This window comes from Anabas testudineus, chromosome 15 (assembly GCF_900324465.2).
Source record: "Anabas testudineus chromosome 15, fAnaTes1.2, whole genome shotgun sequence".
Classification (NCBI taxonomy): Eukaryota; Metazoa; Chordata; class Actinopteri; order Anabantiformes; family Anabantidae; genus Anabas; species Anabas testudineus.
In genome coordinates, this window is record NC_046624.1 from 9,051,084 (window position 1) to 9,063,595 (window position 12,512).

Here is a 12,512-nt window from a genome sequence, read left to right on the forward strand (position 1 = left end):
TTTTTCTTTTAATCAAATGTGAATTTACTGAGTAGAGAAAACATTTCACAGAGGGCTTTGTTTTATCAGCTGCGTTGTCAGTCCCAGTGGTCATAGCCATGTTTATTCTTTGATTAGTGATTTTAAAAAACCTGTTTGCAAATGTCAGTGTTCAGCCCATACAAGCAGCAATTCTGAAGATGACCCTTTATATGACAAAAGTGTATATAGCACACCATTCTAATACATCCAATCTGATCCACTGTCCCCTGTACTTTCTGTGTGAGCATCTCTGTGTAATGAGGGGGTGGGCTGATGGCTGTGTCATTAGGGTTATTGAGTGGGAACCTCCCATCACAGATGTCAAGTTGAATTAGACCCACGACACCCCAGAAAGCTCAACAGTTATCATGTGCCACCCCCGGTACATCTGCTCAGAGCTCTGATCAGGACCGTACCCATTTTCCTCTCTGTATTTGCTCTCTCACTATTCATTTCAACAGTAAGCCAAAATTGCACAACATAGACCTATGCTAAAAAGCTCTTTAACATGTGAGATGATTAGACAATGAGTAGAGAGTTCTGTGACCTCTGACTTGACATTGATACCCCATATATCAGATATGTTAAAGATAAGATAGATATTCACACTTTGTACACAAGCTGGTGCTTTTTCTTTTCAGCCCGAGCTGCTGCTAGTTCTTTTCAGCTGCCTCTGAAGCTGCCTTTTGCAGACTGCCGTAATCCCTGATCATGAATCTCTAACTCCCTGAGTAAACCGGTTGTAGATGTGGCCACAGATCCATGGTAACAAAATTCCACAGGGCGCACCATGGCTTTCCAGCCTTGCTACTAAATCTCATCTGTTACCTCAGTAAACCTAAGCCTCTACTGCCTCATCTGCTGCATCTCCTCATGGTGACGTGAGTTCTACAGTGTAAGAAAATAGTCGAGTTGAGTACTGCCTAAGCAGGCAAAGCAAGTCTTAAGACAAGGGGCAGGCAACCCTGGTACGAAAGAGCTGCAGCCCTCCTTGTTTTCCAAGCAGGCCTGCATGTACAGCTCCTGATTGGTTGAACACGCTTGATCCAGGTAATCAGCAGTGGGAAGGGAAGGGCCACTCAATAAAGGCCAAGGTTTCCCTTTAGTGGAAAGACAGTGTTCTCTGTGAAACTAGCAAAATGTGTTATGTTGACCTTAAATGCCTGTAGGTAAATATTAAAACCAAAGAGGGATCAGATAAAGGGCATAGTAAAGCTAGAAGTTCTAGTTCCTACTAGTTTAGCTATTTAAACATAAGACGATGGCCAATCCCCTGGTCGACCTGCAACTGACCCAATGACCTTGTTTATTCAATACATTGTATAGAAGAGTTGGCCTCGTACGGTACAGTTCAACAAATGGGTTGAAACGGTTGTACTCTCTGCTAATCAGTTACATTAAATGTATAAAATCCTTTCCTGCAGGTAATATGGGAACGAATTGTGAAGTTGACATAGATGCTTGTGCTCTGCCAAACAACACGTGCCCGCCAAGGACTCAGTGTTTGGATCTCCCGAATGGCCTTGAATACACCTGCCGTTTACCCTGCCCTCAAACTCTTCAAGTGAGTAAAAACATATTAATGCACTGTTTGTCCTCATCTGCTGTTCTGAATCTGCCCATTAACAATTCTATTTCAAGTGGCCCGCACATGTTTAAAGAGCTCACAATCTTCTGTTTATTTCTCGTCCAACAAATTACGTGCGTTCTCCGCAGCGATGCAGCAACAGTATCAACAGCAGGGAAGTAAAACAAGCAAATTAATGAGGTTTTATATAATGTTTTCCCATATTTTATTGAGAGGAGTTTACACTCTCACACTCTTTACACACTAATTTTCCACATGTAAGAACACACAAGCCACCAGCAAAATCAACCGCTATCTAGTTGACATAATGATAGATTATAAATGTTACACTTCGGCATAAGAACCCAGTCAGCCAACGACTGAATACAAATGCTGGAAGCGTTCTGTGCTATGAGTCAAAAGATTAACTGTATCGTTACCAAACTGGATTGAGACTCTGAGAAATTAAGTGAGATTATGAGAAATCTTAATTCAGTATAAATGAGAATGGGGTATTATAATGACTTTTTTTTTTATTGTGCTTAAATTGTAAAATGACTAATACACAAGTGGAGTTATATAAGAGATTCTGACCTTTTACTTGACCCTAGATACAAAAACATGTTATACTTCAACAGTTAGCAGATTATTTATATTAATAGATTTGATGCTTTGCTACAACTAATGCATTCCAATATAACAATACTGCTTTAAGTCCTTCATGTAGGTGCTTATCTTCTTTGTTGAATCTCTTAATTCAGCTGTATGATCACTGTGGGGGCTGTAGTTCATGATGCTTTTAAGCTTGACTGCATCACAGTATGCACAATTCAAATTCAAAGCACAATCCAGTGCCAAACTATATCTTCCAACGTGTGGCCAGAGTTTCAACAGAAAATACACATTATCACCTCCATGAAGGCAGGATTAAGAACTATTGCTTTAGTTTTAGCTTTGTCTATCTACTTAACTCAGTGTACTGATATGATATATATGTATATGCTGCATCTTTTCAGTAATGTACTTAATTTCACTTTTTTTGATGCAAAGCTGGGGCTCATCTTCCAGGTTTCTTCCAGTCGTGCTAGAAAAAGGCAAAGCCTCAATTGTGTCTTTGTTTATCATGGCTTTTCTTTTTGGCATGAACCAGGCGACTGAAAAGGACTCTGCCATCTAACATGGATGGGTAAACTGAAGATTTTCCATGTCTGTATTTTAGAATGTGAGATTTTCTTTATATATGGATGAATTGACCGTCTGTGTTTTTTAAAAAAAACAACTAAATCTGAATAGAGAAGCTCCTTCAGATGACAGATGGAGATGATAACTCACTGTGGAGCAAGGCTTGTGTTGGCCACTGTACAGAAATGGCATGATGTCTGCATTATACACCTTCCCACAAGCCAGCTCTTCCTCTGCCCCTTTGTTTCCCTTCCACTAAATATACACACATGTACCAGCTAGGAGGCATATCTTTTTGTAGCTGAAAGCTCTTGGGAGGTTTAGCTCTCAATGACCATTGATCTCGTCTTGTAAGACACGATACAGATGCTACATTGAATACTGAGTAAATCTAGTGTAAAGCATGAATCAGTATTCATGAGTGTGGTATGTAGCTGTAATGAAGCTCATTTTCACACAGCCAGGAGCACAAATGATTAGAGGTTGCATTGTAAAATAATGGTTATATTTTTTACCAGAACTGACTCAGTCCAATCTATGACATTATCATACAAGATGAATCCATTTCACTGTTGCACATGGAGCATCATATCTTATTTCATGACATATGCATCTCTAACAGCTGTCTTTTCTATTTTTCTAACAGCCATGTGCAAATGAAGGACGCTGCATGCTGAATAATGCCAGTAGCTACACGTGCATCTGTGCACCTGGGTGGTCGGGTCAGAACTGCTGCATAAATGTCAATGATTGTGTTCAGCACTGGTGTCAAAATGGAGCCACTTGTGTGGATGAGATTAATGGCTACAGGTGAGCGTTGAAATCTTGATTGTCTGAAAGCACCGGAACGTGAATCATTGTAAAAACTGTGACATTTACTGTTCGTTCTCTTGGGGGTTGAAGGAATTCCTCTCACTCTGTACAGTATGAAGAAATTCTCTTTATTCTGTTGTTAGCTGCCTTTGCCCCAGAGGGTACACAGGCACCTACTGTGAGGAGGACATTGATTACTGTGTCGGCCATCGCTGCTCAGAACATGGCGTTTGCCTGGACCAGCAGTACAACTTCACCTGCCGCTGCATGTTCGGATTTGAGGGGCCGCTCTGTGAACTGGAAACAAATGAGTGCAACAGCTTCCCCTGTGCAAGCGGCGCCACCTGTGTGGACCTAATCAGTGATTATCGGTGCCACTGTCCCCCAGGGTTTGAGGGTAAGAGACCATCTGATGCGACTGTGAGCCTGTTTGCAACCATTAGTGTGAGCAGCAACAAGAATATCAGGGTTTAGAGCAGGTTTTATAGTTAGAAACAGAAATATAAAAAATTCACATACAAAATTAATCAGAATTTGTTCAGGATTACATAATGTGAGTTGCACTTTTTATATTTGTATCACTAATCAAATGTAAATGTTAAGTGTAAATGTAAATGCAAATATGCAGACTAACATACAAATGAACAGTCCCTCTATCGTCCCTTAAAGTCATATTGTTTGAATAGATTTTGAGGTCTCAGCAATTCTTTTGAAGAACTAGATTTACTACAACATACAGATTTCCTAAATGTAGGATGTTGTGGATTGTTACAGTACCGTTACCAGTGTTTAATCTTGGCCATGTGTGATGAAAATGTCCAAACTAAAAAGTAGTGCAGTAATGTGTTAGCTGGTAAATTAATTAATATTGGCTGGCATACGGAGCTGGCTCAGTATCATATCTGTCATAGAGTGTGTAGTCCGGAGTGTATCTTGTACAGTATATTTAGGCCGTAGGTACAGTTCTCTTAATTATCAGTATCTTACAGAACATGATTAACAGAGAGTTTGCCGGTGTGTGAGGTCAGGATGGCAAAAGTACAATTACCTTTGGTGCAGGCAGCAGTGCAGATTGAAGAGCGGTGCAGTGAGGATGTCAGGCTGTTAGTTCTCTATGAGCTCTCCGGCTCATAGAGGTCTGAAATATCGCCTGAGGCCAGACCTAGTGGAGCTTTAAATTTGTCAGTAAAATCCTAAATCAATTCATGTCTAACTCTTGCCCAGAGGATACTAAAATTGAGGTCACTCCATTTACGCATGCATACAAGCTGAGACATGCTGAACATATAATCATCCAATCGCATTTGAGCCAGTAGAATCCGAGGTAATCAACTAGCTCGTGGAGTCAAATTCGGTCTTCAATTAACCAGGTGGTGCTGAGAAAATGTTGTTGTGGTAATATTATTGTTCCCATATTTAAGATTCATAACGTCCAATAATGGTTGCATTTCCACAGTGACAGCTACATTTATTAGTAGAAACATATTTTAGACTGTGTTCCCCATGACATTAAGTAGAGTTTATTTATTTGTGTCTCTTTGTCCTGCAGGAAGAACCTGCTCTGAGAATGTAAATGATTGTTGGTCGCAGCCTTGTCTAAATGGAGGCTCGTGTATAGATCTGATAAATGACTACATTTGTCACTGTCCGCTCGGTAAGTACAGACTACTTGTGTATTATTGAGCATGTTTACAAAAATATCATGCTATTAATTTTCTCTATACTGTACCTTGGGAATACATGAAAAGTTTAGTTCTCAAGCATTTACTTTTTTACCTTCATTTTTCACTTTTTGTTTTGACATACACCTCCAAAGATAGCAAAAGTTTGTGGGCTAGTTTTGAAGGGCTCTACGAGAAGCGAATAAAGGTGCTAAATCTGCGTAGGGTTAGGTTAAACAAAACATTATTCTACTGTAGAGCCAAGGTCAAAATCTACCTTTGAAGACATGACGTCCCTGCTGCACCTAACATTCAGTTTTCCAGCTTTACAAATTGCTATATGTTCAACATTTTATAACACATGTCCCTAAAATGATCCATAATCAATCCGTAATAGAGGGGAGTTGCTGCACCCTTTAACGTGCAGCTGATTTCACTCTGCCCTCTGGTAATAAAATACTTAATCACTTAGACTTGATTGAAGTCAGAAAGCAGCAGCCAGCCCACTTGGCATTACAAGTCCAATGTCACATTCAATTGTAAACAGTCACAATCCACATAGCAGGATTTACAGGCAAATATTTGACAAAAAAAAAAAAAAAACTCCACAAAGCATAGGTGTTGACAGGACACAAAATATACTCTGACACTCTAGGCAAATTATTTTCTTGGTATATTCCACAAAGACAGAAAAACTACACTTGGTATATTGGACATTTTTGTGATCTCCCCTCCGATTTAAGTAGTGAATAAATATCGCTACTGTTTTGTTGTCACCGTGTATCTTTTAGTTCAGCTAAATATGTCTCTGCTCTATTGCATGATAAATCCAACTCAATGTGGTTAAAAACATAAATGTTAGAGTCATTAAAACATTTACTACCTCGGGACAGATACAGCACCTGTTCCTTGGTGTGTTTTTTAGGACATTATGGACACAGAAATGAATTACTGGACATTATCTGATCTCACTTTCTTCTGCATTTTGCTCTAATTCGATTTTGAGAAAAGCAGAACACCAATGTGTCAGTGAAGCTTCCATTACCTTTTTTGATTTCTCTGACAGATTTATAGACAGATGTTTCTGATCACTTTATCTTTTGAGAAATTCAATTAGATAAATGGTCTGTCAGGTTTGCTTCCATCTCCCTGCAAAAATCACACGAAGATATTTTACAGTTCAGCCTTTTGACCAGTGGTTTGCAGATACACATTAAAATATCCGATTAGCAAAGTTCAACTTTTATTTCTTTAGAATCAGTGTGAATCGGTTGTGTTAGTTAGCAGAAAACAGCCTCAGTCTTTGGAGAAGACCTAAAACATGAACTGACCCACACTAATGGCCACAAAGTTAGTACCATTCAATTTCATACTTTCTTTCATCATGACTTTTTCTTTGGGTAAACTGATAACCGGGTAATATTAAAGGGAAAAATAATTATTGTTTTGTGGTGAAGAATCATAAATAAGTGAGCACAACTGGCATCGTTAAAATCTAATCTTTGATCGTCAGTATCTACTAACTAACATGAAGCCCAACAAATAAGGCCGCTGCTGTAACCTATTTGGTTGAGGTAATGAACTACACAAGCTAAATCCACTTTTCATAATCATAAGTCTCATTTGCTTTATTAATCTGACTTTGGAGTAACAACTGAATTTGGCAGGTTTTTTTTTTTTTTTTCTTATCCAAGAACATGATTTTTCACTTCGTCAGCTCAGTGAAGCAGCCAGAACGTTGGAGATGAACAATGATTAAATTTGCTGATGAACAGCATTTCTCAGAGCCAAGGAGTAGCTATGACACACGGCTGTTATCATCAAGAGCACACGTGGAACTGTCGTCAGTGTGTTCAACACAACAGAAGGGTGTCTTGTTATGGTGCATTTTAAGAAGTTGAACTTTCTGACTGTCTGTGTCTTTCTGCAGCAGAGTTTGGCTGAGCTGCTAGTAGCTGTCAGATAGATTAGGGAGTCCCACTTGGAAATGGTGACACTGTAAATGTGACATTCCTTCATGCAACATTAACCTCAGAGTGAATTGCATGCACAATTGGTTATTAAACACTTCGGAAACACTCTGTTGGAGGCAATAGCTGTCCATTAACTAGTCAAGGCAATACATAATATAATAGGAAAAGGGTAGTTGGAAGGTCATCAAACACCTAGGTAGATGTGTTGATGTCGAATAGACTGCTCCGCATACAGGTTACAAAGACAATGGAGATCGCTTACAGCCAGAAGTACTCCATATTAAATACTGTTCTCTGTAATATATTTTTGAGAAAGGGATTTGTATTAGGAGGTGGTGTTTGAAATATATCACTCCTTTGCCAGGGAGTAGGACCTACTTTGCGGACAATGACTGCACCCAGATGAATGTGACATGGATCTGGCCACATTTTCCCTCAGACTTAGAAAGGTTTTTTTATTTATTTATTTTTTCATGAGTAGAACATTTTTAACATTTGACTGTTGAAAACTCAGATATTCTCCTTAAATCCTGTGCCACACACTTTATCGCTGCACAATTTTAAAGCAAAAATGTAAAACACTGGTCTTTGTTGTTGTGACCTGAATTATATATGGGGATCTATTTTAGATTTCTCCCTTGAAGTAATGACTATCAGTCACGCCTTGTGTCTTCGCGTTATTTACAACAATAGATATCGACATGGGAATCTATCAGTGACATGCAGGCGTGCATTTGGTGGGGCAGATAAATGTGATACAGATCAGTTTAGTAGGGTGGGTCTCTGTCAATGATTCACTCAATTAGCATACTGCATTGCAGGTAGATTGCAAGGGCAAAAATCAATACCCCCATCAATCTGCTAAAGAAAAGGTGTCTTTATAGGGCAAAAAATATACAGCCACATAAATATGTCTTGACTAATGTGCTGTTACTATTGGTATAAATTCAATTCCTGTTGCTTCTTTTCCAAGCTTTGCCTTTTTCTTTTTTTCAAATCTGTTTTAATTGCAGGTTTCAAGGGGAAAGATTGCTCTGTGGATATTGACCTTTGCTCGTTTGGAATGTGTGGCGAACACACATTAATATGCACGGAAACCAAGGATGGACAGAATGTGTCTTGCACATGTGAAAGAGGTGAGCAAGACCTTTAAGTGGTGTTAAATTTGTCATACCGGTATATTAACAGGTGGAAAATGAGCACATGGCGACACTGAGGACTGTATTTTCACCTGCTTTCTGACAAGTCTCCTATACCGAATGGTGCTGTACAGTAAATCCTGGCTTGGGGAACTGTTTAGCTGTCTGTAAATCAAAAAGTAAATCCACTTTTCTTGTTTTATCAGATCAGTCCTCCTTATGTGCTGCTTGCTGTGTAGTAAATTGCATTTACTACACCATGTACAACAAAATTGGCCAAAAAAAATATTTTTGCACCTTGATAATTATGTTCTTGCTACTTTGGTGCATGTGTCAGTCAAATCCTTCTGATTTCTCTCCATAAGGATGACAGTTTTATCACAGCTGTAGCTGCCAGCAGCGATAGGGATAACACAGGAATAAGGAGAAGAGTTTTGACCTGTTAGATACTGAGTCTTGCCAAGGGATACCAGACTTCAGAGTCTTGCAAGTCGAGCCTATCTGCGCAGTAAGTGACAGGATGCCAGGGCTGTACCGTGTACATGCTCAAGATCTCATGCCGCTTATTCATGGATGCAGTTATGGTGCCTGAAATAAAAACATCTTGCCTGTCACGCCAATCATAATTCAGCCGACACCGCTGCACATCAGCTTGATCTCCTTTCAAATGAATGGCTGTTACATAGAATTTCATGTAACCCAATCAATAACCGGAACTTCATTACTCCTGTTGCACTTATGCTCGGCACACGTCAAAGTGAAGGATTGTGAGTGATTTCTTATGTAAATGAAATCAACCTGCGGCGAGCTGCTCTCTTCAGATCACTTCTCAAGGGCAAGCGGCGAGATGATGACTTGTCTAGATGTTTCAGGTTGGCAGTCTTGGCATCCTTATTATCTCATGCTTTCCAACCTAATGTGTTGCAAAACATGTTACTCATACCCTGCATCACCACACTGTATATCCCACGCTGTCAACTCTTTGACCTAGCATTTAGTACTTCCACTAAATCACATCCCTGAACCGAGAATGTTGCATTAACTCAAAATGGTGGATGTAGCACGTATGATCTAGCATGATTCAGAAGTATGACAAAAAATAAATATAGCGTTGCTACTTTATATTGTTGCTGAGGAAAGTTCTTGAAAAGCATATTTTGCGAGGCCGTAATTGTGTTTTTACAACCAAAAAGCAGTTTTTGACAGGAGTAACTTCCAGTTTTACATTAGCATTTATTTCTAAGGAACAACTTTGCAGTGCAAGACTTATTTTTGCCATACATTCATTTGAGCTCCAAATTCTATTGTTTCATCAAAAGCCCTTCTTTGGCATTAGACAGTTTTTTGTCATCCGGCGGGTTCTCACAATGCAGCGGTTGTTTTTGTTTTGTTGCTCTTGTTTTTGTATAATGCTACAGTTTTATTTCGGAAGAGAAACTGCTTATTCTGCAGGAAGACAGATTCCATGACTTTTCTTCTTATATTCATTTTCTTTCCACAGTCTTTATTGTGAAGAGCATCTCAGGACCCTTGCGCTCTGTTTAGTCTTGGCTGACTGTGAAATATTCACAGTATACATACATAACAAATGCTCTATGGTAAACTGTGAAGTTAACCCACATACAGCACAGGCTGAATAGCACCGGCTATAATATGCCTCAAACACTGACATGTTTCCTCTTTGTAATGGCCTGTGTGGGTGTGTGCATGCATGGTGTGAGTGCATTTACACTTGTGCACTGATGCATGTTTCTCGTGGTTCCCTTTGTGCATAGATTGATGTTAAAATTACTGGATTTGGCTTGTTTAATGTAATAAATCAGAAGGGCAATGACTGGCTCTTATTAAACACGATTAAATGATCCAGTGAGCTGAGTCTGTATGTGCCCAGCAAGCTCTTTGAATCAATAGAAGCTTTGAAAAGCAGCTTTTGTTTGTGAAAACAAAGTCATGCTGATCCTAATTGGCTGAGAAATTAAACCAGACAATAGGATTCCAATAACTGTGTTTTTTTTTTTTTTTTTACATGTGCTGCAGGGTTTGGAGGGTCATTGTGTGAAGTAAATCTCAACGAGTGTGAGTCAAAGCCATGCCAGAATGGTGGTATTTGTGTGGATGGCACTGACCTGTATCAGTGCTTCTGCTCAGAGGGTAAGTTGCAATGCAATTAGAGCCCCCCCACCCCCAGTAGTCAAGATGATGAGATTATGCGGTTAATTCAGATCTTTGTTGCTTTTTAAGTGTGCAACCAACTGGTTTCAGCCTTGGAATTGTGGCTCTGGCTCAAATGAAAAGCCATTCAGAAGTCGTCACTCATTGAGTCGAATGGAGATGAAGTAATGTTGAGTTATTTCCTCTGCAGCTACAGCAATAAGCAAAGCATCAATAAGCATGTGCGTTCTTCCATTTGATGCCGAACAACCGTACAATACAATAACTATCTTGGAGAATGTTCCAAAAGCACGCATGCAGCCACTTTTCCCTCATCCGTCATGAATGAAACAGATGAGTTTCACCCACAGTAGAGTAGCTAGACGTATACGATAAACCCAGATGCACTTAATCATTTGTATAAACTTAACCACATGTTCCACTGTGGTTAACTGAGCACTGGTACCAATTTCCATTCCCATCAACTATGTTTTTATTCATTTGAACAATTACAAGAGAAATTTGATTCCCCCCCCTCCCCGTTAAACCAATTTCTTCAACATTATCCACTCTAGAACTCATTAATGCACAAAATAGGTTTGAAACATTGTTCCCCAGATTCCCCTTTTCCTGCTGAAAAGATCCTCTCAGTATATCTGAACAATCAAAAAACATTACATTGACTATTATTAAATTATTGCTCTGAAATGGAGAGAGCGCTTCTTGCACATTACATTCGATGGAGACTATTTCCTATCAGTGTCTGACTCAGTTTAGTTGAATCTACCCCGACAACTTGCAATAGGGGGATAGTCAAGGACTGAACAGTTTGGATCAGCGCCTTTGTTTGACTCCTTGTCCTTCATGTGATAGACAGTTATATCTGTACTGTATGTGTCATAGAGTGTTGAGAGTTAGCACAGTGGTGTCCGAACAAATACATTTCCTGCTGATTCGACTTGAGCTAAAGATCACATGAGATTAATAGATGATTGAACTCGCATGTTGTAGTGTTTTCTTGGAAAAAATATTTTCAACCAGATTTGTTTTTGAGCACAAAACGTTGATTGCTGCCTTCGTTAATTATGACTGTCAGTTACACAGTTTTCTGAGCCCAACTCTAATACACGTTTCTCCAATCAGAAAGAATCATCCCATCATAAATTGTCACTTGCACCATTAGCGTTAGAAGGAATAAATCTCAGGTATTTTTTCCAATAATTTCTTGGACCAGTTGACATCTTACCTGTGAGACATACCTCTGATTAAACCTTGATTGCGGGTGAAGCTTGTTATGCATTTTTAATGAAGTCAAGATAATTGTCAAATTTTATGACATGGAGAGAGGTGGAAATTGGTTCCATGGTCAGTTTGAGAAATGATGAGAATTTGACCTGCACCGATGGTGCTGATAGCCAAGCATTAGTCATGGGCCTCCTGTAGCTGCAGTGTGTGACAGTGCTAATGATAGTCATTTTGTAGCGTGACCATGCAGTGGAATATATTTAGAGGGACTAAAATGTCGGATATTGGCAGGATTCACTTTTCCATCATTGCTTCAACCTTTTATTTTCAAAAATATCAAATGCGATGATATAACATGGAATTAATCGCCATGGCAAATGGCAGACACAACAAGAAAAAGATAAAATAAAATTGATTTCCTCTAACACAGGCGGCTGCTTGTTTCCTCGTGATGAGCTTGCGGTGAAAAGTCATGTAAAATTTCACGACGGCATAAATAGATTTCGGGTGTAATTTGATACTAATTAGAATCATTTCAAATCTGGTTCTTACCGACATGAACACACCATCTCTGATGAGATTTTTTATTTTTCTCTTCATACAGGGTTTGGGGGGTTGAACTGTGAAATCAACTATGATGAATGTGTCTATGGATACTGTGCCAATAATTCCACATGTATTGACCTGGTTGCAGACTATGAGTGCATCTGTCCTTCGGGCTATGCTGGTGAGTTATCTATGTCATTATTTTCATAGTTTA

General features: G+C 39.3%; 1 protein-coding gene across 1 annotated transcript in view; it reads left to right on the forward strand.

Moving 5' to 3' along the window:
* eys (eyes shut homolog) overlaps window positions 1-12,512 on the forward strand; it is a 124,304-nt gene that overhangs the window by 14,859 nt on the left and 96,933 nt on the right. The window contains exons 8-14 of the mRNA XM_026355998.1: window positions 1,446-1,585; window positions 3,417-3,580; window positions 3,727-3,980; window positions 5,133-5,237; window positions 8,231-8,353; window positions 10,394-10,507; window positions 12,357-12,479. Of these exons, the coding sequence (XP_026211783.1) occupies window positions 1,446-1,585; window positions 3,417-3,580; window positions 3,727-3,980; window positions 5,133-5,237; window positions 8,231-8,353; window positions 10,394-10,507; window positions 12,357-12,479 (1,023 nt within the window). The remainder of the gene's footprint in view (window positions 1-1,445; window positions 1,586-3,416; window positions 3,581-3,726; window positions 3,981-5,132; window positions 5,238-8,230; window positions 8,354-10,393; window positions 10,508-12,356; window positions 12,480-12,512) is intronic.